The following is a 27,818-nucleotide window of genomic DNA, read 5'->3' on the forward strand; positions in this document are numbered from 1 at the left end:
CAGCAGTTTTTCAGAGGGTAACTTAATTTGGAGACAGGATCTGAATTCCCCACCCCTGAGGTACTGAAAAATTGCAACCCTCTCACAGGTCACTCACTGCACGTCTGAGTGAAGCCCAAAGTCTGCCCATCCAGGCACGTGGGATGGTGATCAGTGTGACATTCAGCCTCTCTGTAAGTGCAGCAGACTCAGTTGAAAATATTTCTGGGCCAAACTTACAAAAATGCTGAATTGCAGACAGCTGCTGTCCTTGCCCGCAGGACAACTGACGTAAAATACTGGTTTAGCACGGACTTGTCTGTAGTGAAAAGCCCACAATGAGGAAAAGAAACACACTGTTTCTGCTCTGATGTTTGGTGTGATTATTGCTGTGGTGCTCTACTGCGCAGGTTCACCTCTCCTTGTCAAGTGGATGCCACAAACTCTAAATCAAGTAACATTATCTCTGACATCTTGGCTATTATAGTACCAGATCAAAAGATTTATATCTTGCTCAACGTAAAGTAGTTACAGCTTGTCTCTGCTGAGGAAAAAGTCACAAGTGGAATTTGATGTCATTAAAAAAATGTCTTTCTCCTTAAATCAAGCCCTGTTCATTATGGTGATTTAATTCAACCTATCTCCTGTCCTTACCACCAGCTGCTCAGAGATGCCTACTCAGCTTTCAGCTAGTAAAATATATCTCTCTAGCAAGTCCCACCAGTGTTTTCATGTTATCAAGGCAAAAATAGAGATTCTATTTGAAGAAATTCAACTTCAGACATATCAGAAATATGAGCCACCCCCTTCCAAACAACCAGTTCATTTTTACATTATATACTGAATATACATCTTTCATCTCCTCAATCAAACATGTTTGTAAGATTTCCAAGGGCAAAATGTGTATACATATATACAGCCCCCCAGGCTCATAGATATATGAAAATATAATGTATTTACTTGTCCCTGTCGGTTCCCTATAGTGTATATATGAGTTTATTTCCAAGCCTGCTCTCCTTGCAGTCAGTAGTAAACTATGCAGAAGTAGATGAGTACACCCAAAGTGATCAAAAACACTGCAGAGGGAAAATTCTTGAGTGGAGATAATATATTTAAACCTCAGAAACCTCCATGCTTATGCACGCTGCATTTTCAGAAATGTATATATACCTAAAAAAGGATCAGAGGGGTATAAAGGTTAAGGTTGAAAATATAATGGACAAATTTGGACTAGTCTTTTCCAATTGGTCAACATCCAAACGTTTCTTGATTGTCACCCTTTTTCTCCTTGCTGGGAGTCTGTGATAATACTTAAAAAAAATGTAAGTAAATATAAAAACTGAAAGAAACCAGTGCAGCAAATGCCTTCCAAATCTTCCCCCCGAGCACTGTGTTTTCAAATTGGCCAGGACTTTGTTTACTGATTAAAAGCTATGTCTCTCTATTAAATTGTGGTAAGCCATGGTGTGGTGGTAAACCACAGCTCTGCGTATAGAAAGCTCTTGAAACCATTACTGTGCTGGCATTGCTTGTGCATTTTATAAGTATTAGATCTGCGATACAAGTTATGAGAGAAATCTTTTTTGATTTGTGAAAGTAATAAACATCTGGGGGAAAGGATGACCTTCTCTCACTGAGAATTAACGATAAAATAAACAAACAGCCTAAACCACATGGAAAAACAACATAGCTCCCTTGCATATGTGCTCTACATTACAGAACATGTGTAAAAGCATAAAAAATGATTGGTCAGGTATGAAACAAATGTGTGCCTCCCCCTTCCCTCCACATTAATAGAACATTAAGATTGAAAATATAATCATGGAATATCAAGAGGGCAGCAGAATTATGTGCAATAAGCCACATGTGTTTCTAAATAAAAGATCTTGCCAGACAGACTTGATTACATTTTATGATGGAGTTTTACCATTACTGGACAAAGGCAATGACGTAAAGGAAATATTCTGGGATTTTAGTAAAGCAAATGATAGGGTATCTCACACCAAAGAATAATAATCAAAACTGGCCTGGAAATGAACACTGTCACATGGATTGAAAACTGGCTGGAGATCTACAAACACAGTTCTATGAAGGATAACAAAACATCGAGTAGAGAAGCCTCATGAGGGGCCAGAGTGACCAGCCTTTGATTCATTCTTGCAGAAAAACTGGGTCTAACAGCCAAGACTGGTAGCCCCTACAGATTGGGGCAATATACTGCCCACAATGAAGTATCTGGCCTACAGACTGCTTTCTGCTGCCAGCTATCCTCAAAGTCCTCCAGGCACAGGCAGGAGGTGAGCACCACTGAGAACAAATGACTAATGTTAGCAGCTATTCAGAAAGATGAACAAAAAATAAATTGGGTTGAAACAAGGGAAAATACATTTTTTTATGCCTGGGAAAATATTCCTTGCTGTAGGTAACTGTAAAAACAAAGAGGAAAACGTGATTATGCAGAAAGAAAACTTTAACTTCGAAATCAAGCAAAAGCAAAGTTCTTGGAGGTTTCTGGATACCACCATTCCTGTCATCCCTCGTGCAGGGCAGCTAAGACACCAGTGACTTTATATCAGCCACAGTTATTCTACTGAGCTGCACTTTGTTTTTCATTTTGTATTTGTCACCATCCTGTGAAATTTTCTAGGAGTATTGTGAGAATGTGAGCTTTTACTCCAATAACTCTTTGGTACCACTCAGAAATGAACATCGCAACTTTACTGGTCAATATGAAAATATGCACCATGGCTGATATGCTACAGTCTGGGACCTGTAAATTTACAATGCTTTATGCAGGGAGCTGGGTGGCATTTGATCCAAGAAAGCTTCTGATTGACAACAGCAACAACTAGTAGACAAAATGATACCCACTCCATATCAATCAATATATAGGCCAGAAAGAAAATCAGTTTTATAATGGAAATCCTCAGCGATGTCATTTAGGTCTTCATTTAGCAGCTGGATACTATTATGCCCTAACATGGTATTTATTTTACTGCCATACTTTATAGTATTCAAAGCCATGTGTAAAAGAAAGACCTTTCAGTAATCAGCCCGCTCTGATTGCTAGTCTTTTGCTGAAACTCTCCGGAAGAGTAAATCATTGTTATTCCCATTGCCATGCACATAATTCATTAGCTAACGCTCATATGCCAATTACACATCAATCCATATACGCCAATTAAGCAATAAAACAATCAAAGCTACAGGCTGGCAAGTCAAGCTCACCTTCATTCCCACAGTCTCTAAGACACGTAGGTTAAAGAAATACCTTTTTGGGTTGGGTTAGGCAGCAGATAAAGACATAGCTGAAAACACTCATGCCCCTCATCAAGTGAGATTTGGTCTATAGTGAGCAGTGACTGCTCCGAAACACAGGGTGGCCACCCCAAATTAGAGGCGATGGATGCAAGGGGAGATGAGGATGGAGCATGCTGGTATTGTTGGGTGGCTGTGGGGGTGAGACACCACCAGCAGCTCCCTGTTTTAGGGGTTTTGAAAGAGGGGAGAGACAGGCAGGGGCTGCAATATTCTGGCATATCTTGGTTATTCAACAGGTTAATGAGTCTGCAAGTTACCTTGATCTGCTGGATGGTGTGAGGAGCTGGGGTTTAGGAGATGGGCTTTTATATTACAACTTAAAGAGCTGACATTAATCCCTCAGGTTAAGATTTACGAGGCACAGGATCAGCTCTTATGCCCTGCAAACCACCACACCACCTAGCTAAGTATCCACCAAATTTTCCCGCAAAGGCCTGCAAGGCTGCAGCACAGCTTCGCATCTGCACTCCGGCCTCCTCCCATTCACCCAGCACTGGAAAGGGGTCTTAAATGAAAGGCATCTTTCATGTGAGGTAAGGAGCCTTTCACACTGCTGGAGTGGTCTAAAGGGCCTGGCAGCAGATGGGAAGCAGCACGGCTGCTGTGTTTTGGGACCCGTGCAGTGGAGCAGCCAGGGCTCTGGAATTTGCAGTGTAAACTATTCACGAGATGATACGATGGGGGATTTTTATTATCCTGCCAATAGAAACTTTTGAACTAAAGAGAACAGGAAAGCTCTTGCACTGATGTAATTCAGAGGGTTTCCACTGATAACACTGGAGGTATGCAACCATACATCAACCTCCTTCCTGGCGCCAGTCCCTTCTCAAACACGGTGCTACCCTAGAGTCTTCATTAGCATCAGATTATAAACCCCTGTTAAAGCAATACAATTTATGACCATCTTGCGTGTGAATGTAGAGGTGGAGGTTTCCTGGACCATTTTTAATGGGTTTGCATTCAGGTGGAATGGAGGAGAAGGAAAAGAAAGCTAGGAAAGACCTGGGCTGATGATGACTTTGTGTGTGAAATAACCTTCCTCTGGCAGCTTTTTACTTTTCCTCATTGATCCAGTGAGGTAACTGTAAAATTATGGCATCTAAATAACATTGCAAAGCATTAAATGAAGCACAAGGCCAGAATATATTGTAGAATAAGTGGATAATGTGACATAAGTGTCAGTTCAAACTTTTGAAATCAGCAGAATTGTTCTGAGGACATAAAAATATGTGCCATTATGTCATACTGCAAAGCACTAAAAATCCTGCAAAACCTAGACTGTTCATCTATACACATTTTAATTTCAGTTCATTGAAATGGATTTTTTGCTGCCTTGGTTACTGAAATTGGCCTGGCAAGCACATAACTTGGCCCAAACCCATAATTCACTTATTTTCCTTGACAGGCCTCACAAGATCAACAGTTTCCAGTGACCTGTGAGTCTTCGAGCCAACAGCAAACCTCTTTAGTGCAGAATTAAGTTGTGAACCCTGAATGGCAGCAGAATCAACATGATAGTCCTGTGATTACTATTTCAGGTTTCTTTTTAATAAATATTAGTGCTCTTCCTGACACTAATTTTAGCCTGCTTTTTTTATTTTTGTGGCCAAGTATACATCCCCACAGACAACTATGTTTTGACAACTGCAAAGACATAAGATGTGAAGCTGGTAGGCTTGCATGTTGTCCTGAGAAGATGATCCTGGGACATCTAATAGTGATTATCTATGCTACATGTTTTATTTCTCCTCAGGTCTGCCATTAGCTTACATCCCAATTACATTAGAATAGTTATAAGGTGTTCTCGTATTCAAGCTGTATGCAAAGTATTGTAATGTGTGGCAATGCTATATTGCTGATGCTATACTTTATGGTGACCAGCTATCTGACCCTGTGCCTGAGAGTCCTCCCGAGAGAAAGCCCACATGAGAACTGCATCATCTAAGTGCAATATTTAAAAGCATCTGGGAAAAAAAAAAGTCGTGTTCCTTTAAGAAAAAAGTATGGCTTTCAGTGAAGTCATCTGAACATGCCTCACATTAATTAGTTTTTTTTTCCACACTCTACCCTTGTAACAGTGCTAATTAACGCATACACAATATTTATGTTGCTATTTTCAGGTTGAGGGAAGATCCAGTTGTTTCTTTGCCAAGGTGATGCTGCTCCCAGCTCACCAGGGGGGCCAGGCAAAGTGGCACAGAGGTGCCCTGTTTTCTCCGTCCGGGTCACCAACCCACTGTGCACCCACAACAATCTCTGTGGTAGCAACCCAGCAAAGCCCATGCTGCTGATGAGTTGACACTTGGGGCTGTGCCTGTGAGGCCCCTGCCACCTCCTTGTCCCCTCTTGCTGCACGTGACATTTCTTGACTCAGCAGCACCATGGCTGCCAGCTCTGTGGCTGCCAACTCCGTGCCTCCTCTGCCCCCACATCTCCTTCCCACCCCTTTGGGTCCTCTCTTGCTGCTCCTCTGCCCAAAATCCTGTGCAGTCACAGCAATGAACTTTTTTCACTCTTCCAGCATCCTGAAGGATTTTTTTTTTTTTTTCCAAAATAGGTTAACCTTTTTTTCAGATTAATTTTTCCCTACTTTCTGATCTAAAAAAAAAAATAATTTTTAACAAAGTTTACAAAAAAGTTTTTGTTTTGAAGGAAATGGGATTTATTAGAGTAACAACCCCTTTTTTTTTCTCAAGCTTGAATCCTAAAATAATTCAAGCCCACAGTTATCCTACAGCTTAGGTTTCCATCCAAATGTATGCGCTTCAGTAGCGATCACCTTTCTGTTAATTTAAAAGCAATAACCATTTAACTTTGCTTGATAACCGGGGCCCATATCCTGCTGATTCAGAAGAAATGCTGGGTCACAGTTTTCGTACTGAGAAATAAGTGTGATAGGAGTATCTGCTGGAATGTTATCTAAACTTACACTATCCAAATATTTTAATAGCTTTACGTATATTTTCTGGCTTCAACGGTTATAATGACACTTAGGACATGTGAAACTAATACATTTTTCCTCGCTAAATGGCTTTCCACATCATGGGGAAAAACAAATGTTTTTGTAAAATATAAAGGATGGACCGCCAACCTCCCCGTACCCCTCCCCACGGCTACACCTGTCTTCAGTTAATAAAAAAGCAGAGAAACATTTGTTTTGGAGGTGGGGTGTGAAGGGAAGAGAAACATGTGCGTATCGTCCTTAACAAACAAAACGTATCCTGCTTTGGAAATGGTGATTTAGAAAGGAAATGTACCAAATGGAAAGAATTCAGAGAACAAGACTGGTCGGAGGACCAGGAATCATCAACTGCAAGGAAAAGCTGAAGGATTTGGTATTGTTTAGTCTAGAAAAGAGGATTGTGGGGACATAGTGTCCAAATATGTAGAAGGTAGCTCTAAGGAGGAAAGAATAAACTCTTTTCATATCCCCTGGGCTTAGGACAAGTTGTCATAGGCTTAACTGAGGAGGCGGCATTTTCAGTCAGGCATCAGGGAAAACAGTTCCCAACTGTCCTAGACTGTGGGGACTTACAAGAGAGGCCACACATCCCCATCACCGCTCATTTCTAAGAACAAGTTATCCAGGAGGCCTTTAGGAAAGACCTAGGCAAAGCTGCTTGATAATGAGGTTAGGTGATCTGAGGTCATTCCTAAATCTGCTTCTTACGATTAACATGTTGGGGTCAGGAACAGCTTGGATACACTCTGAAACCATCTCTTTTACCCTTAAAACATTAGGATGCTGGAAGTAGCACTTGAGAGGTGGAAGGGCTGTGGTGGGAGCCTAGCAGTGTCCTTGGGCACTCCTCTGCCCTGCTCCTGTGGGCCACCCCTTTTCAGCAATTAAACCCTCTTGCATTGCAGCAAGAGCCAAACTCCATTTGGAGGGTGACAGTCCTCATTGTCCACATCAGCCAGAAGATCCAGGAATTCCAGCTCTCATTGCATTGGGTTTACGTGGCAAGGTTTTGGTAGTGGGGTGGCTTCTGTGAGAAGTTGCTAGAAGCTTCCCCCACATCCGACAGAGCCAATGCCAGATGGCTCCAAGACGAACCCATTGCTGGTCAAGCCCAAGCCCATCAGCAATGGTGGTAGCACCTCTGGGATAACATATTTCAGAAGGGCGAAAAAAACCTGCGCAACAGCAAATGCAGCTGGAGAGAGGAGTGAGAATATGTGAAAGAAACCACTCTGCAGACACCCAGGTCAGTGAAGAAGGAGGGGGAGGAGGTGCTCCAGGCGCCAGAGCAAAGATTCCCCTGCAGCCCATGGTGCAGACCATGGTGAGGCAGGCTGTGCCCTTCACCCATGGAGGTCCATGGTGGAGCAGATCTCCACCTGCAGCCTGTGAAGGACCCCATGCTGGAGCAGGTGGGTGCCCAAAGGAGGCTGTGACCCTGTGGGAAGCCTGCACTGGAGCAGTCTGTTCCTGAAGGACTGCACCCCATGGAAAGGACCCACACGGGAGCAGTTCATGAAGAACTGCAGCCCATGGGCAGGACTCATGTTGGATAAGTTTGTGGAGGCCTGTCTGCTGTGGGAGGGACCCCACACTGGAGCATGGGAAGAGTGTAAGGAGTCCTCCCCCTGAGGAGGAAGGAGCATCAGAGACAATGTGAGATGAGCTAACCACAACCTCCAATCCCCATCCTCCTGCACCGCTGACAGAGAGGAGGTAGAGAAATCGGGAGTGAAGTTAAGCCCAGGAGGAAGGGAGGGATGGGGGGAAGGTGTTTTTAAGATTTTGGTTTATTTCTCATTATTCTACGCTGATTTGATTGGTAATAAATTAAACTAATTTCCCCAAGTCGAGTCTGTTTTGCCCATGACGGCCATTGCTGAGTGATCTCCCTGTCCTTATTTCGATCCACCAGCCTTTTGTTATATTTTCTCTCCCCTGTCCAGTTGAGGAGAGGAGTGATAGAGCAGCTTTGGTGGGCACCTGGCATCCAGACAGGGTCAACTCACCACACTCGTATAACAGACCATTTAATTTGTAAACTGCTAGCAGTCTGGTTAGAGGCTGAGACAGGCAGGAGAGCCAATTCCTCACTCAATGGAGTGCAGTGAAGTTTGGGCTCCCACCTTGGCTTACAGAACCTGAAGATATGTGCATCAGGTTATACTGAGTAATTCAACACTCTGTACAAGGAAAACAGAGCTGTTTCCTCTTGGATCCCCAGTCAGCAGGATGATGTCTAGCTCATTTTTTATTCATCTGAGTCAGTTTTGAAAGCATCTCACTCTTGCAGTGAAAAATTTTGCAGCGTGTTATGAAAGGCAACTAAAAATCTTGCCCATCATTTTTTTAATGTCTGTCATTCACATCTTGACAGTCCCACAAACTATTAGGAAAAGGGAGTTCTCTATGGTGAATGGAAAATAGTAAATCCAGGGACTGATCAGAAGTACAATACAATCCATCAGTATGTTAAAAAAGACAAAGTAACAAAAAATATGGCCCTCTGGGTTCTTAAACACACTCACAGTAAAAACTGTCTAGGTTGTGAATTAGAGAGAGGGAGAAAATGATGCCTGAAATTAATCCAGAGCAAGGATGATAATGTGATAACTTTTATGGATGAGTGCATGTTACACTTGAAAGGGTCCCCTGTTCATGGGAGCTTCCTTCGCGTTTCCTAAAGAGCCAATGTCAACAGTCCACTTTCTGCTTGCAATAAATTTAAGTCCCATCAGCCATAAAACAAAGATGCTCTATTCTTAATGCGACCCCAATAACTTCCCATTCTAGTTACTATAAACATTCCTGTTATGAATGTATAATTCTCACTGGGCACATATATGCCAACCTGACTCATGTTACCTAATTTATCACTCTGTGCCCCAACTCACTGAAATGGGAATTTGGCTGTCTACGTGGCCAGTGCTTTGTGGAGCTCCAGGGAGTCTGTCAGCAACACCTGGCTATAACACAAAAAATAGTACAGGTTATTTATGATCTGTATGCTGATAACCATGCTTCTCAACCGTAATTTTGGGACAAGCATCTGAAAACACCCCCTCATCAAATTTTAGGTGACAGGATGTCTTTTCTCAAGAATATGTTGATGAATAAAAACCAGTCCCAGTGCTGAGCATCACTATGAGTGCTGTGGACTGTGGGTTTTTCAGGAATTAAGGAGTGTGATGGGTACAGCGAGATGCAAGAAGGCTCAAGCTTGTACTGAAAGAGATGTGTGTCCTGCACATACCTGAACACTTAGTAGATGTTTCCTGAAGTCAACCTCCCTTCTCTTAATGGCACCTGCATTTTGTACTCAGGATTACGCTGCAGATTCAGTTCCATGTATTTCCATCACTACCCACCTAGCTGAGAGTGAAGTTAAACAGCTCCAGGTGCAAGTGCTCAGATTTAGTTCAGAAATGTTGCTCACAACAGGAACAGATTAGGCCTTATCTTAAATGCTACCCTTTCATGTTTAATATTTAGCTTCTATGTGAGGTCCGTCATGGATAAATACTAGTCACTGACTTTTAACTTTACCTCACAATTTGCAATTGAAAAGTTGAACTCTGGACAATGACCATAAGAAAATCTTCAGCACAGAAAAACCAAAAATAAACAATCTTATGAGCATATTATTATGAACTAAAGAAATAATGCATAAAAATCAGAAGATATAGGAAAAATGGGGAAAATGTGACTGGTAGGGAAATTTGAATGTCACTTGCTTATGGGCAGTGCTGATATCAGGTCATATGCACATTGAGGTGCTTACACTAGCTGTATTTGCTCACAAGCATCGTACTGGTTTAACTACACTGATTATAAAATCAAACAATTAAATCAGAGCAGTATTTGCATGCAGGAAGCATGCAGCCCTTCAAAGGCAAACTTCCCTTTGATGCGCTGGACTGAATTTCACATGGCACTTGTAATAAGGCTGAAAGGGATATTAAGAGTCGGGATTGTTGTTGGTAGGTTCCTCTGCAAGGCTGGGTCACGTGTGGCCGCAGGAGGATGGCTCTAGCTAGCCATAGCAGTGATACCATGCGGAGCACCCAACGCTCAGACTCTCCCAGTACTTGTGCTGTCCCCATTTCTACAGCAGAGTTGCCAGCTGGGGTCCCCATTCAATGTGCACGCTCGTTGCTGCTGCTAGAAACACACCATGTGCTCCAGACTCGGACTCCACATTCACATGGGGCCACCCTGTATTTCTGGGATAGAGAGAGTGGGAAGATCTTTGTTTATTTGACAAGCTTGGGCATAACTACCAAAGTGAGGTGTTTCTCAGCGCTTATGGAGTCTCTGAGGCAGAGCATCTGGTGCAAAAGGCCCTGAAAACTTTAGAGTATGGGAAGGGACAGAATGGGGTATTTCCTGTTAATGTGAACCTATCTGCACAAAGCATTAATAACTGCTGTGGCCTGAATCCCAGGATGTTCATGAATTCCACTTAGCAATTACTCACATGGTATTTAACAATTTTTTTAGCAAGCTGCTATCAAAACAGAAGTGCAGGGCTTGGTACCTGGGCTTTCTACTGCCCAGATCCTCAGGGACCACAGACTATGGAGGATGCTCTCAGCTTACACAACCTTTTTTGGTACAGAGCAGCAGCAAATACTGTGAAGATGAGCAATGAAGGATCCACACTGTAGGGTAAATACCTGCCACTAAAGCTCCTGTGCTGAATTCCAGCATCCATTCCATCCATCCTGTTCTCCTTCTCCAACCTTTTCTTTCAGCTCAGCTTTTCTCCATCTCAGTAGCTCCAATCTGTCCAAGATACGGCCCTATTTTTAGCTGCTCACACTGCATGAGCAGCATGAAATTCTAGGTACTGGGATATTAAAACAGAAAGCCATTGCATCAGATCTCATTGAAATACAACTGCCTCTGGAGTTTCCAATTTGGATCTACTGCATGGCTTTAATTGCGTGAGGCGCTTGCGAGGTTCATAAAATCAGTGTTCAGGCAAATGTACCCTTTCGGGGCAGACTGGGTAGAATCACATTTATTCAGTGCAAGTTAAGTACAGCTCACTCATTTCCAGCCTCACATAGTTCCTCGGATATCATGATTTTCTTGGAAGGGAATGTCTGCTAGTGCTAACGTGTTTGGAAAGCTCATAAAAACTGGAGGTAGCTGCAGCCTGCATATCTAGCATTTGCTAACAGTTCACTGTGGGTTTCCCTAATGTGGCAGATTTACAGAGGTCATATTTCCATCTGGATGGGTTTGCCCATGAATAATTCTCCTCTGTCTTGTGCACAAACATGATTTTCCTACAACACCCATATATTTCTCTGTCCCCATACCCCCCTCTGTCTCCCCAGTATTTTTCTTCACACAACACTGTGGCCAAGGCAACAGAAAGAAAATCTTTCTATGAAAGTGCATGTTATTTTCTGAGCCTTGTACATCTTCTTTTAGGGCAGTGCTCAAGCAGGATTTTAGCTGGTGGTGAAGATAGTTGGTGCTGTTTAAGGATGGTTTGGTGCAACTATATACATTGGCTTTTCATTGTTCAGACAGACATGGGTTGGAAATACCAAGGCTGATGTCAAAACCCAAATAGCATTAGTGCTATGAGAGGAAGCACCCAGCTGGTGCCGGTGGCCTGCCTGATGTCAGAGTGTGCCTGCTCTGTGCTGCGGGGTGACAGGGAGCGGGGTGGTTTGGACAGCAGCAGCCCCATCCCCGTGGCTGGCTCTGCACCAGCCCAAGCAGGAGTTTCTGCATCCCCGAACAAACAGTGAGGGAGAGCGGGTGGTTTCCCCTTTGGGAGTATCTGCACAGAGGCAGGTAACAGTTGGGCAGAGGTAGCACTGGGGATGATGCACAGGCTGCAATCGCATCCTGTCCCCAGCCTCCACCACGCCACTACTTTTCAAGGGTCTCTCAAAATCCAAACTCAAATCAATAAACAAAGTCCTGATCTGACAGAAAAACTGTCGGTTAAGCTCTGAACAGTCCTTCAGGAAAACCTATTTTTCCTGTTTCCCATTTTTGGCAGTTCTTAGTGGGTTTGTTTATTTATTTTTTACCCTTTGAGATTAATCACTGTAAGGTGTGGGACCCGCTCGCTGCCAGCTCCACCCCAGAGGTCTTTTTACAGGCAGGGTGCTCCAGGCTGCCTGTACATCGCTGCTGTACCCCGCGTGTTCCCTCCACGCCTCTGTCATTTGTGCAGCAGTGAGGGGAAGTGCGGCTTGTAGAGCCCCGCTTTCTCAGAGTCGCTCCTGCCAGCTCACATCTCCAGCGCTAAACTTCCTGTCCGCTTTTCTGGCAGAGCAGGTTAAGGAAGGGTATGGGAAAGTTAGCAACAGAGAAGTACTGCAGCTAACAAAAACTTGATGGCTGTACATATGCAAAAGTATTTGTGCTGCACGGAGAAGAAAGCTTCTCCAACCTTGCTCACCAAATGGCAAATTTTAAGCTATTTATCTCAGTGAGTAGGTGAAAGAGTCGATATTCAATGAAGAGTATAGGAAACGTGCTCATGGTAGTAGATAAAAGAACACCTCTAAGCATGTGCAAGCATTTTGGAAAGCTTATGTAACATTTCCTTTGCAAAATAAACATATACTTATAGCCCCATTTCCAAAATGTCACCAAGAATATCATCACTTGCAAATGTTTCTGGGGAGGAGGTTGCCAAATTGCTAAATATATTCCAGGCTTTGAACTGACATTTTGTACTGTTTCCTTTCTACCCTGATAAATCTTTTCTTAGCCCTCTCACAGAAGCTCAGAGACCTGCCTGGGGATGGCATCCCACTGGGTTGGGTGCTGTGCAGTAGTAATTGGAGACTCGCCTCCTGATTTTATAGATGTGGGCGCTGTGCCAGGGGAAGCCTACAACTCTGCTTTTTCTCCACTTGCTGTTAACCCCCCCGCAGGACCAACACCATGGTGGAAGGAGAGGAAACATGGATGCAACCAAGGGGATGGAAGTGGAGGGATGGGAGAACCTGTGAGAGCACAGGGACAAGGTCTGCACAGCACACAGGGACAGGCAATCACTGCCTGGCCTGATGCGCAGCTTGTGCCAAGGCCCCCGGGTGCAAAAACTAGCTGACATCATGATTTCTAGAGACTTTTGCTTCAAAAATTCAGAAGGGTTTTTATATGTGGTTTGTCTCAGTGATGTATGGCCATCTATCTGTAAATTAGTGCAGATACCAAGAATGCGTCATTTCAAGGTTTTTACGCTTCAGCTGAAAGACCTTACAAATTCGATGAAGAGGAAACGGTGCAACTCATGACACGTTAACATACATAATACATATAAAACTCTGCCCTAACCATCCATTTCTCTTTCCCAAGGATATTAGGGGCAGTCTGGTGGGCCTTCTGAGATACGACACACAGGCATGGTGTTACCCAAGAGCTATCTCCTAGTGGTCATAGATGTCTATGGCTTTTTTTTTTTTTTTTTTTTAAATTGGTTAGGCATAGGATAGGGAGGAAAAGTTAACAGTCAGAGCCAGAAAACCTGAGGAGGCAGAAGCACTCATACTGTGTTCCAGGCTTTAATATTTCATCTTTCCTTTACTTACACGATTCCGCTGACACACAGAAATGAGGGTGCAAGGAGAGGGCAGGTGCCCACATTCATCTCAACAAAGAGATCACTGAAGCACTATCACACGGATATGCTGGGCCTAAATAACCTATCCAGGTGGCTACATAACATGGAACCAAATTCATCATTTACTACTATTTCAGTCGTAGATGGCAAGAGCAGCTGCCACCAAATTATGCGAGCAGCACATACATTTCAGCTTCCAGGAGGAGAACCAGCCTGGGTTCTCCAGATGAAAAGTAACCTTGTTAAAGCTGCATCAATTCCCAATCCAGTTCATCACAGGGATGTAAAAACTCCTCACAGAAGGAAAGTGGTAGATATGAAAAGCTGCACGAGATGGCAGGATCTCTCTTTTTCTGCTTTTTTGTGATCAACATGGGAGAAAATGCATGTAGAGCTGGTGACTGCTGGAGAGGCTGGCGATAAAAATATCCCTCACAAAGTGTAGAAAGACAGGATTAGAAAGAACCTCCTGGGCGATCAGGAGTAGCCCCTTGCTGTTGAAGACACCGTATTTAATGAGAGTATACGGTAACATGCAAACACGACAGCTGTATCAAACTGCCGCCTTTCATGGAGCTACGCCTTTTGCTCCTGGCTGGCAGGGCTCCTCCACAGCCTCCTCTTCTTACGATCAGTACGATCAGTACGCTTTCGTCCCTTCTCCAGACGAGATTTATTTATAGCTTACTTACACCCATTTGTTCTTGAGCCAACACCATCCATTAGCTTAACTAGTGGTTCCTCCTCCTTTGGTTCACGGCGCTCTGGAGCACAATGGCAGCCCCTCAGCCTCTCCTGGGCTGCCCCAGCAGACTCGGAGCCCGTGGTGCCACGGCCGCCCCTCCCTCACGCCAGGGACCCTTGTCAAAGGAACAAGACCCCACACCTACCCCTGCACCCGACCTGCTGTCTGCTCCTCCGATGGGGACCATCCCTCGGAAGGGCTCTGGAGAGGGCCACGGCTTCTGAAGGGAGGTGGGGGGGAGGATAATTCTGGGGCAGTGCGACACCCACCCCAGGCCTGGGACCGTGCAACAGCTCCCCAAAGCTGTGACCTGGCAACACTCCCCCCGGCCCTGGGACTGCAACACCCTCCCCAGTCCTGTGACCCCGTGGCACCCCCCCCACGACCACCCAACGCCCCCGGGGCCCCGCAGCTCCCCGCGGGCACCGCCCCCGCCCCCACCCCCCCCGCCGCGGGTCCCCCTGGGCGCTGCCCCCCGCCTCTGCAGCGCGCGCAGGCGCAGGGCGAGGGCACGCGCCCCCTCCCCAGCACGAGCGCCCCCCCTCCCCCTTTTCCTGGCGGCGGCGCATGCGCGTCGCCGTCCTCCCCCGCTGCCTTCCATGCCCCTTCTCGGCAGACCGGGGCGCGAACGGGGGGGCGTGGCCTTGTGAGGGGCGTGTGCGAGGGGGCGTGTCCCGCAGACGGGGGCGTGGTCTCGGGGGGCGTGGCGCGGCGCGGCGCGCCCTGTCCATGGTGCGGGCGGCGGCGGCGGCGGCGGCGGCGCGGGTGTCCCCGCGGGTGTCCCCGCGGCGGGAGGGCGGCGGCGCGGGGCTGCATGGACGTGATGTCCCCGCAACAGGAGCACCTCGGGCCGGGACGCTCGTCCTCGGTGAGCGGCGAGAGCAGGGTCTTCGCCGCCGCCGACAGCAAGAAGGTGAGGCCGCCCCCGGGAGACCCGGCGGGAAAGCGGCCCCCGCCCCTGTCCCGGAGCCCCCCGCGGGCCACCGCGTCCCCACCGGGCACTCCGCGGCTCCATCGTCCCGGGTCCTGCGCCGCCGCCGCCGGGGCAGCGCGCTGGGCGGCACGCCGCCGTCGGGACCGGCACCGAGACCGGCACCGGGGCCGGGGGGAGCTGCCGGCGGAGCTGGGGCGGGGGGTGTCCGCGGGAAGGGCTTGCTGCACGGGTGCCCCGGGGAGCTGGGGGTGCGGCGGTGCCCGGTGGAGCTCAGGGGGCTCAGTCGGGTGAATAACCCCAGGGGACCTGAGGGGGGTTGTTGCACGGCTGTCCCGGGAGCAAAGGGAGGCTGCTGCCTGGCTGTGAGGGGTGGGTGAGGAGGGCTGCGGCGCCGGTGTCCCGGGGAGCTCGGGAAGGGCTTTGCTGGGTGGTGGTCGGTGGAGCCAAGGGGCTTCGCTGCATGGATTTCCCGGTGAGCTGGGGGGGGTGTGTGTGTGTATGTGTGTTGCTGAATGGATGTGCTGGGGAGATGTGGGGGTTCGCTGCATGGATGTCCCGGGGAGCCCTAAAGGGGGGCTTTGCCGTATGGATGTCTGGGCGTTTTGCTGGGCGGGTATCAGAGAGAGCAGGGGGAGGTTTGCAGAATTATTATCCACAGGGTCCAAGAGGGGTCTGCTGCAAATGTGTCTGGGGGAGCGAGGGAAGGATTTGCTAGAACTGAGGGGGTTTGCCGGCTGCTCTCGCACGTGCTTTGTACAAGAGAAATGTAAGAGCAGCTTCCCAAAGAAGCGCCTTGCGCTCTCTCAGTATATCACAACTGATAGCAGAAGAGCCTCATCCCATCTTCAAAACTGGTTGTAAAATCTGTTTGATGTCTCGAATTGCTTTTCAGCATCTGACACAATCAAGTGCAAAATGCTCACTTCTGCATACAGCCAATTACTTGTTTCTGCCTTATATTTAGCTGTAACGAGCTGTAATAACCACATTCTTCCCACTGTGTAAAACAGGAACTCTTTTTTCCTCTTTGGTTTAGCAAGTGCTGTAGTGATTTTCTGTCCAAATAGAGCTGGTACCTTCCTGCCTTACCAATTTTGCCTCACAATGACGTTTAAATTTATGCACTGCCTTGTCTTTAGAGGTGCACAATACTACTGACTGCCAAATAGACTGGTAGGATTAGAATGACTGGCCAGGTTACCGTGCCCTTTACTAAATCTGTCCACCTGGTGACATGAATTTAGGATGCGTGGTGGTAGAGGCTGAGCTTGTGTCCAGTCCTGCTGCTGAGTGGTGGTTGCTGGCCGTGGCACAGTGGTGTGGAGGGGACTCCTGGTCCCTCTCCACCTGCCAAAGCATCTCTTTGGGCCGGGGAGTAAAGCTTTTCATTTCCATGGGCTGTGTCCTTGTGTGCCATGTCCCACCAAGGCACATAGCGCTCCAGCCTGACCGCAGCCCTGGGGACCTCTTCTCATGGCAGCAGCAATGGTGAAATAGTTGCCTGGAGAGTGTTTGGCCAAGACTTCTACCACACTTTGCTGCAGTTAATACCTGATCGGTTTCTGAAGAGAGAGTGTGATATGCCTACACAAAGTGGTGGAGTACCTTCTGCTGCCTAGCTGGACAAAGTGATGGAGTAGACACTCATCCTCTCCAAGTACTGCAATCTAATTTGAGATGTCTAAATGTGCGGCTTTGATTTTTCTTCTATCATTTCTTTTCATTTTTGCCAAAGACAGAGTACCATGTACCTTCCAACCTGGCAGAGCCCTGATGCCAGGTACCCGCCTGAAATGAGAAAGGATGCTCAAGTACTGTGAGGATGAACATTTTTTTCTTACAAGTTCTACTTCATGATTCAGTATTCTGAGGACAAATATTAATGGTAGCACTTGTGTTTCCTATTCCTGCTCCAAAGAGCCCACAGGCAAAGGAACACAGACCTTGTTTTTGCCAGCACTGACAAGGGAGTGGGGATATTACTTTTTACGGATCTTGGCAGCCCTTTTGGAATTCCTCAGCATGGAGGCACATGCAGCGGGGGTACAGATGGAAATCTTCCTGCGGAGAAGCAGCTTGAGACCCTGGCTGGGCCATGCAGCATATGGCAGCTTTACACTGTGCACAGCCAGCGCAGGCAGCCACCAACATCCAGCCAACTGCTCAGCTGTTTGTCCATGGTCGTGGTGCTTCCTTGAGACTGCTAGCACACCATCTCTTTGTGCTTATCTGAGGAAGAAGATTCTTACCTTTATCCATGTGCACCAGTGGGCTAGTCCTAATTTTGCCTGGAGCTGGATCTCAGTGACAGTTCAAGTAGTTTTTTTACTACTTAGATCCTATGGACTCTATATATACCTCTGTTTTGTCTTCCACTCAGTGCCAAAGCATTGTATTTTTTACAATACAGAACCTCTTTCTTGCTACTGGGGAGATTACACTGCTTGTATTGGTTACAAACAGTTAAATGGAAGAATGTTTTGGCAAGAAGTCAGTTTTGATACTGGTGACACAGCATGTCAAGTTGAACAATTTTATTGCAAATATGTCTTTAACATCAACTATTTTACTTTCTGGCACAAATGCTCCCAAATATGGGATGCTAAATGACCACTGAACTTTTCTCCCATTTTTATTATTGCCACTTTACCTTTCTCAAATTAGCTGAGATTTGCTACATTGTTCTGTCGTTGTCTGAACTCCTGCTTCATCTTCCACTTGGCTGTCAAAACAAAACCGAAGTATCACATGCTTGATCACATCATAGGACCAAGAGACAGAAGATGTCTAGGACTTTTTTCATTTTGTGTGACCATTTCAACTGTTTTCCTGGAAACATTTCATTTCCTTTCCTTTTCTTGACATGCAAAGTTCTCTCAGACACTGGGAGGTTCTCTCTGTTAAATGCTTACAAGGCCTTCAAGACACCCTGCTAAAAGGTGACATTGAAGTGCAGTGTTTTAGTTAATGCTTTTGGAAAATTCTAGACTAGATTCCCTCCTTTACTGGACTTATTGGAGTCACTGGACTATGTGTGGTTGACCTACAGATAAGTTTTGTACTGACTGTTTAGTTTAGTAACCAATACCAGTAAATTGATGCAACTCTGAAGTGGATTGAAGTAACATGAGAAAGAGTGATTATACTGATAGAGCTTATTTCTACAAATTTATCAAAACAAACTATGCAGCAGAGACATCTTTCATGCCAGTGTAACTGTGTCAGCAGTAGCAGCTGTGGTCATTTAACCATATTTATAAGTTCCTGGTGTTTCGCTTCTCTCTTCTTAGAGGGGCTAGATTCCAACCAACCCTGAATATTTTACACAAGACAATATTTGGTAACACAAGGAGTCACTCTTAGGATTTTTTGCTGCCTCCTTGAAGATTTCAAGTAACTACTTATAATGTTTTGGAGGCTCAGCAATTTTTAATATTTACTCATACAATGTGTGCAAAAAATTAACCATTTTGCACACTAACCAAAATAGTATTTATGATTTGAGACTTGAAATATGGTATTCCATCACCATAAAAATGTGTTTCTTTGTGATTCTTATCACAAATACAGCAACAGTTTATTGTCAGGGAAAGGAGACTTATAGTGTTCCCCTAAGAGTGTACTAAATGGATAAAATTCAAGTAAATTAACAGCATCAGAAGAGTAGAGGTAGTCATATAGAATCTTCATCCCTTTACTTGTCTTACCGTGCAAAGATGAATCAAATTTGTATTTGCCATTGTATTTGATGATACCTTGATCTCATGCCGTTATATATATGTTTTTTAACATAAAGCTCCTTAAGCAGAGAGTTCTTTTTCCTGCAAGTCTCTGTCCTGTTTACTCTGGTCCTTGGCTGAAGATCTGGTGGGTTGCTTCCAAAATCACACCTGGTAGTGCTGGGAATCTTGGCTGTCCAGGAACACTTCTGGCACTGTTTAGTGAAGTGATGGACAATTCCTGTCATCCCGCAGACATATCCTGTAGCAATTTTATCTCTGATGAGTACTGAAAAGCCCCTGTTTTAATGAAGTCATCTGCGTAGTTGGTCCTTAGGTTGAAATCACCTTGGCAGGCTGTGCTGGCTTACGATAACTTACTGTTGTGATGTACCTCCTGATGCTGCTTTAATTACCAACTAGCATTAGCAATCCTTTCTCTGTCTGTCCATGAGAGAAACTGAAAATTATGCATAAAACAATATGTTCTAGTTTTTGAGTTTCCTCGTCTTGGGTTGTGGGTTTTTTTTGTCCCTCATAGTGACAGTAGGAAAGCGAGGGACTTGTCAGATCGTGTAGGATCTAATACCCAAGAACTGCATGTATCAAATTATTGCCTGTTTACTTCATACTGCTTGAAATATCCATGTGGAGTGGGGGAATCTCCTCTCTCTGTTATCTGAAAACGGCTCCTGAGAAAGCCTTGCTGTACAGCAACCGGGGCAGAATTATGTCCATGTGCTAACCTTCCTGCTTTGTGTCAGGCTTGAAAGGAAACTTTGGGCTTCATCAAAACCACTACAACCAGAGTCGCTGGTCTGAGCACTGTGGGCGCAGTGCAGCTGACAGTAGGACCCACAGGCCAAAGATTGATGCTCTCTCTCTCCACATTTTTAGTAGTCTTCCACATCTCCATCTTTTTATGTAGATGGGTGAGATCTTTTGAACACATCCCTATCAGTGCTTTGGGAGGCAGTTGGTAGAACATCTTTTGCTCTTAGTTTCTCTCATTCGTTTTTCTTTCTACTCTGAGATGGCCTTTAGTCTCTGTCTTTGCTGTGCTCTCTAGCATCTGCTGTTCCATGATGGTGTGCTTTTGCTTCCACTGTGTTGATAGCTCTTTCCTCTTGTGACCCTGCAATTGTTTTCTCCTCAGTTATCCATCCAAAAATGGCTTTCTTTTTAGGAAAGTCCTTGTAAGTAAAAGTATTCTGCCAGCATAAACAAAAGCACATAGTTTTGTCACCTGCTCTGCCTTTATGGTAAATGGGCTCTCCGTGGGACCTAGATATCTCTGCTGCCTGAGCCAGCAGTTCAAATGCAGTCATCTTCTCACCCTGTTTATAAGGGCTCAGGAATGTTATAGGTCAGTATGGGCCATTTCTTGCTTTACCAAAGCATAAGAGATTCTTGTTATTTCTTGTATTTTTAGACAACCATACACTCTAAGTCTAACAAATACTGGGTAATAGCATGAAAGAAAAAATGATTTATTGCCTCTCCTACGTAGCCCAATGATACAGGAGAAAGAGTGATGCCCAATGGTCCTAGAAAATTAACTGCTAGGTGCTGAGGATTGTTTTGATTTTTTGATTGTCAGGCAGTTAGTTGAACTTTGCCTTACAGTTTTTGGTAAAGGTTTGTGTTCTGTGCTTTGGTTCATGTCTAGCTAAACCACAGGTAGGTTTTGTTGCTCAGACAAGAATAGAGTTTGCATGGGTGAAATGCCTCATGGTTATTAACTTAGATACTTTTAAAGAATAGGCTTTGTTAAAATCAGACTTTCTTTTATTAGAAAAATAAAGCAGTGAGAGGGAGAGCTTAGCCACTTGAGTGCAATCCTCAGCTCAAGGTATTGGCACATCTGAGTGTTGTCCCTGTCACCCAGTTAAATGACCCAGGCAGATGTCCCAGCCTTGACCCACTTCTGGACCCAGCCTGTAAATCAGGAGTCTGAAATCCTTTCATCTCAGGGGAGACTTTTATAAGGGTGTCTGCACATGGCTGAGGAGGCATTTCTGCTGCGTTCACCTGTCAGACAGGAACTGAATACATTTTTCCACTATTCTGTATATGAATCTCTTAAATAGACATCAGGTAATATAATTCTCTCATCCTAAGCTCAAACCGCTCTCTCAGAAGGCAATTGTGCCCTATGTTACTGAACTCGCAGATTTGTCTGTTCCCTATCCTTTGCTCAGATAGCAAGGAGAGGATTGAGCTGATTAACTCAATTTTCCTGCTCACCTTAGTTTTCTTTTACAGTCAGTGGAGGAAAACAGCACGTCTAGGACAAGATGAACTGTGCGCTAAATGTGTCCTTTTCTCTCTGTTGACTATAAAAGGATCACAGAGAGAATAGCCCAGGTGTGCAAGTCTGAGGTTGGGTGAGAGGAATCCTCCTGCACATCTCTGACCATCCTATCGGTCAGGCACCATAACCTGGCAGCGTGGGCAGCGTGCTCCTGGAGAATGACACCACACAGCACAGCCCCTGTGTTAGCCCCCCTGCTCCGACCTTTGCAGTAGCTGCAGCAGGATATCCATTTATTGCATAGATTTTCACTTCTCTAGATACTTGTAAAATGTTATAAACACTGTATATCTGTTACTTTAGTTATTTGTGATCACAAAACAAATAGTAAGTACCATGATTTTTTTCACACATTATTTAATTCATGATCTGCCATTCTCTTTCTAAGCTTGATATAGTTAAGTGATATACACAAAGTACAAGAGAGTGCTTCATCTTCAGTTCCAATTTTTTTGAGGACATCATGAAGATACTGTTGTATGTTACTTTTTTCACAGAATGGAGATTAATATAATTCGGCAATATATTAATTTACATAAATTCCATATAATATCAGTATCCACTTCAACTGCAGCGCAAAATTTGTTGAATACTGACAGTCAGGAATAGATTTTTTCATCCAGCTGATGACTTGTGAGATACTTGTGAAAGTTTTACTGTAATCCTGTGATCTGTAGGGGCTCTAATTCCTGAGGAGACACAGCGTATTTTCAGTGATGGCTTGCAAGGTTACTGTCCTCAGCATGGTGGTCTGATCTGCTCATAAACCACCTACCATCACAGTTTACAAAACAGTGTTTTAGAGTGTAGGTCTGATCATTATCTGGTGTAAATTTATTCTTTTGCAATCTATAGCCTTATGTCTGTTTATACCAGATGAGAAACTAGCCAAATACTAAAGCATACCACCAGTCCAACAACAGAAAAAGCAAACCTTTTTGTTTCTGTAAAAAAGCAGTCCAGACAACCACCACCAGAAATGCAGAAAGTATGAAGTTAAACCTGAATTGGGGGCGGGGGGGGGCAGGAACTCAAGCTTTCGAATGTGAGGAAGGCAAAAATAACTCCAGTTGGTCCTGAGTGATAGAAGATTATCATCTTTGCATCTGGCACACTGTAAACATTTATTATGAATACAGATTTTATGATACATTTCACATGGGTGTGACTCAGCCAGCAAGTATGAGGATTTCTCTCTGTGTTGACCTTTCTAATATTTACATGAAAAAATGGGAGGTTATGATGTGGGACACATGTTGAGAAATGCTTCTCTGTGTCCATGCTTAGATAATTGGTCATTGCATCTCCTTTTGCTCCCAAACATCTGCTCTCACTACAGCTGTCCAGGATGTATCTCTTCTCCGCATTGCCAGGTTGACATCTTCGCACATGTAAATGCAGTGAAATTGAGGAGAGCAGGCATGGGTCCAACTTAGCCAAAAATTAATTTGTCCTTCTCCTTCTGAGAGTAAATCAATTCAAGTTATCATGATGGTCACTTATTTTCTCTTCCCAAACTATGTACATAGCAAAATAAAAGCAAAAACCCCCTTTCTGTTTGTAGTCAATATTTCGGTGTAATGTTTTTATTTGCATACAGCTGACCTGACTCACTTCACTTCTGCTGTGAAAAATTTCCTTTTCCAAATCTCATCAGTGATCTTTTTATGCTTTAAGGCTTTTCTTTGTAAGCTTTGCTTAATAGCTTGTATTTAGAGGCTGCCCAGAGAGGCAGTGGAGTCTCATCCTCAGACGAGAGTTCACAGACCTGGACTGGAGGCAGTCTGGAGCAGCTTGCTTGAACAGGTCCTGCTCTCAGCAGGTCCAGAGAGGCTGGACCACAGGCCTCCTGGGATCCCCTCCAACCTGAATTATTCTGTGACTCTCTGCCAGTCAACTCTTACTAAACTTGCTGTAGTCCTAATCTTTACCTTGGTCCTCAAATATCTAAGTCAAGACTGGAATCTCACTGCCACAGGCACTGTTCAGTGCTGCTAAACCAAGCATGAAAAAAAATTGCCATAATTGAGAGAGATTTTTAAATGCTGCATTTTTTCAGTGGCTTCCTTTTCAGACCTGAGAAGCCAAAGGATTTAAGATCTCTTTGAAAACATAACCAAACCTCCACTGCATTCACAGAAGCTGAGATGCTCTAGTTTTAACCACCCCCGAAAGCCACCTGCCCGATAGTCAGACTTGCAGTAAGGTTCCAGTTGGGAGTTGATGCTTTATATAAACTCCTACAGAAAATGCTGTCTGGGGGAAATCTGTGGCTTGTCTTCTGTAGTATGTTAGACTGCATTGTTACAAACATCTCTTTTTCCCTTCATATTTGTAGATATGCTACTTTTAAAAATGCAAACAGCTTCTCAGATTTGCTAACAGTAAGGCAAACTGATTTCACTCACTAGAAAGATTTAGCCAAGCATTTTCTTTCTTTTTTGCTCAAAACTAGCAAAAATGGGCATCTATGTTGTTAGTAATCTATTAAGTTATTATCCAGTTATTTTCTGATCGGATAGAAGACAGTTAAATGTTCCCAGGCTTAATTCATCAGTCTTGAGAAGGTTATTTTCTGATGAAAGAAAGAGGGGAGAGGGGATCATTTTTAAAGGTGAACTGAAATTGCACAGCTGAATTATAACAATAGCTGTAACTGAGTATCTGACAAAACAAACAAGCGTGGTCTACATAAATAAAGGGGGAACCAGAAAAATGACACAATAACAAATGCACTGCAATGAGTAAAAGAAATGCACTTGTCAAAAGCAAGTAAAGCACTTAGTACTGTAGAGTTTCATTTCTCTTGAGTGGAGCACACTGTGCACCTGCCCAAACAAAATGTATGCCACATCCAGCACATACATTGGCAGAAGAATCAGTTGTTCCCTAACGTATCCATTCCTGGTAATCAGTGGTTATTTTTAGTATAAAGGGGAGAAAGTCTTGCTTTGCGATTAGTTGAGAACAGAGACTTCATGACTGTCAAAGGTTCACTTGTTTGGGGGCTCTCAGCAGTTACCAGGCTGGTGTAAGGGACTGCTCTAGCATTGGATACTGTCCTGCCGGGGTCTTGGGAGGAGTTCAGCCCCGGTCCTTTTGTTCGCCAGGTTATTCTGAAAAAATATTTGAGCTAAATAAGGTAACAACCACCCTTCTGGTGGAGGGTCAGTGAGAGGAGAGGTCATGCACCTTGACAGCAGGCTGCACAACCAGTTCTAGAGAGCAGCTCCAAAGTTAGGGCCAGGACTCCTTAGTCCTGCTTCTGGCTGCAGGAGGGGGAGGATACAGTGCTGAATACATTTGTGCTCAGGGAAATGTGTGTTTTCGTCTCCTGTGGGTGCTTTTGAAAATTTCTACCTCTGGGGAAGAGTGTTGTTTATTTGCTCAGTATTTTTATTGTAGTATTCAACTTCACTGAATGGGAATCCATGCTCCCTTGATAGCTACTGACTTTTTCATCTCTTCCTTATGCTTTGTCTTTTTTTTCCTGCTGCATTCTCTCTCTTTGAGTCTCTCCTTTTTCCCATTCCCTTACTAGTTCTGCTAAGAACTGCCCTGCCTCTCACTTTCCTGTTTTGTCGCATACACAATCAGGAATGAAAAAAATGTCATTATTGACTACTGAGAGACAAGACATAATGCTCCAGCTAGATTAGTAGGGAAGGAAATTGCCCTTATCTCTAAAGATTTGGGAAAAAAAGGTAGCCCAATGTAGCACATAAGGTTAGGTGGGTAGAATTCAAACCTTAACTTATGGTAAATGTCAGGCCTGACACAGCAGTGTATGAAACATTTGAAATTTGAACCACCATCTAGATATTTGATAAATTTAAAGTACAATAGATTATTAAGGGACAAAAAGTGGTTGAGGACAAGCTCTAGGTGTTTATTTCATGTGTGCAGCATACTTCAGGTATCTGTATAGACACCAATTATGAGCTTTTCTTTATCACTGTCTTTCTGGTTGTGTTCCTGCTTTTCTCAATATGTGATATTTCACAACCATTTTCCCCCTCCAGGGTTGCTGATGGCAATAACTCAGCCTTTTTCCCATGGTCTGAAATTGGAATCTGGCTGCGACAAGTCTGTATGCATGCAGTTATTGTTCTGAATCTCACCTATGACTTCATTTTGTTTCTTTTTCCAATCAGAAAATGAAGAGTTTGGCCCAAAGACGCCAGTCTGCACCATCTTTGATCTTTGTCAAAGCACTTAACAGATCTAGATCGGTCTCAAGGTGAGTCAGTGAGTTTTGCTGGCTGTACTGTTTTGCAGTTTCTCAGCTCAAAACTTGAAATGTTTTTGAGCTGTTGTCCACACCAGGTTGTCAAACACAATTCAGGCTGCTTGGTAGCTGCACAATTATAAAGCCTATTGAAAGATGTGACAGACCCAGCCCAGATATTGGCTGATCTTCTAGAGCGGTTTCCCCAGTGCTGCCACACTAAGCTGTTTATACCCAATTGGGCAAGCAGAGCTGCTCCACAGTTTGCAGCTGGACATGCAACATTTGGGCTGCTCATTTCTAATTAATTTGTGGCTGGCTATGATTGACTGCTGGGGAGATGGCAGGGGCAGAAGAAGATGAACGTTTCCTACTTTCTGCCTTGTACACTTATGCGGTGCCAGGCATAACTCAGGAGTGGTTATTGTGCGATTGTATGATCAAATTTGAGCTAAGTTTCTTCCATGGACTGCTGCATGGTACAGGCTCTCTGGGGCTCTGGAAGCACCTGCTGGTTTAGGACAATGCTGTGGGCCAGGATCTGGTGGTCACAGCCTCCTCCTGTCCAGCATTAGCTGTGGGGCTGTGTGGGTGTATGTGGGTGTGAAGCATTCAGCACCTTTTGTCTTCATCTTTTGGCAGGATCAGCTGTGCCTCCTCCCTCCCTACTCTAGTGTAAAGCTACCATAGAAATGGGAGTTTCTATGGAGCTAGTCCGCTGTTCAGCCCCAGCCCTTGACCTGCCATGTGAACCATTCTGCATACATAACTTTTGTCTTCCTGCACTACAGTTCATTAGACTTTAAACTTACAAAACATAAGTGTTTATTGAGAAGGGAACCATCTGGTAGGCTGTTAATGCTTCCAGCTGAGTAGAGCTCTTTATGGAGAAACATTATTGAGTGAAATTAAAGTATGGCTTTGTAAGGAATATTTTTTCCTACTCTGTGGCGTGTTAAGTAATCAATATGTGAGCTTTGGAAAGTTTTTTGTGTTTGATTTAACTAATACCTGGTTTCATATTTGTCATCATGGAGAATTCCACAGTATTTCAGAAACCTGTGAAAGTATTCAGAGTTGCAAAATAGGAAAGGTAAATGAGTTGAAACTACTTGCAGGTCTTTTTGCTGTCTATGACGTAAAAGAGGAAACTTAGAAATGAATTCCTAAAGGCGTTTGCACCTTTTTGTGTAGTCTAGTGGCCTGAGTCTAGGACTGAGAGCCAGCAACATGTGTTCTGGTTCTGTCTGTAAAATTTCTTCTGTGGCCTCTCTCTGTTTCCAGGTCTTTAAAATAAGATGAATGGGTATTTTGTAACCCCTTCATGAGAATACTGTATTTGTTTAGATTGTCTGTACTACCATATTTATTATTCATTTACTCTTATTTCTTTGTTATATTTGTAGCTATGCTCATATGTGATACCATCTTTTGGGCATAGATGACACGTTCATAACTGAGGTTGTGAAATTAGAGACGCACTATTACTATGAGGAGTAGCAATAACTGAAGAGTCCAGGGGACATGAGATGGGATCTCTCAGCCCTTGAACTTCAGGCTTTCCTACAGTTTATACACTTATGGCTCCATAATGTCTTCCCTTCAAGTTGTCTTGAGACTTGCTTCTCAATATGAAGAGGATTAATTATATTTGATACTTATATTTCAATCTTATGTCATTTGCCTACTCGGGTTCAGACATGAACATTTTTCTTCAATTCCACTTTTATTTTTTTGTTTTACTGCCTCCTCTGTATGTATTAGAAATCGGACATAGATGGAGAGACACTGAGTGGGATAACACCTAAGAATTTTACGCTTTCTTAAGTGTAAATATGTCTTGCTTGTATAGCCCAGATCAGAATTATTTCCAGATTTGGTGTGTGGAAGGATTTTTTTGTAAGGCCAGTTGGCAGAAACTTTGTGGTGGAGAGGACTGAAGAGGGGAAAACGTTGCCTTGTTTTGCAGTAAGCAGATGGACCCAGAACTGATGGATGCTGCCTCAGTCATGT

The 27,818-nt window shown here is 44.4% G+C and overlaps 1 protein-coding gene across 1 annotated transcript in view; it reads left to right on the forward strand.

The window, feature by feature from the left end:
* The first annotated feature begins 15,374 nt into the window (after positions 1 to 15,374).
* The window catches only part of ARHGAP20 (Rho GTPase activating protein 20), a 62,050-nt gene continuing 49,606 nt past the window's right edge, over positions 15,375 to 27,818 (forward strand). The window contains 2 exon segments of the mRNA XM_074861033.1: positions 15,375 to 15,523; positions 25,732 to 25,817. Coding sequence (XP_074717134.1) covers positions 15,425 to 15,523; positions 25,732 to 25,817 — 185 coding nt within the window. The 5' untranslated portion in view covers positions 15,375 to 15,424.

The sequence above is a fragment of the Strix uralensis genome, chromosome 2, assembly GCF_047716275.1.
Source record: "Strix uralensis isolate ZFMK-TIS-50842 chromosome 2, bStrUra1, whole genome shotgun sequence".
NCBI classification, from domain to species: Eukaryota; Metazoa; Chordata; class Aves; order Strigiformes; family Strigidae; genus Strix; species Strix uralensis.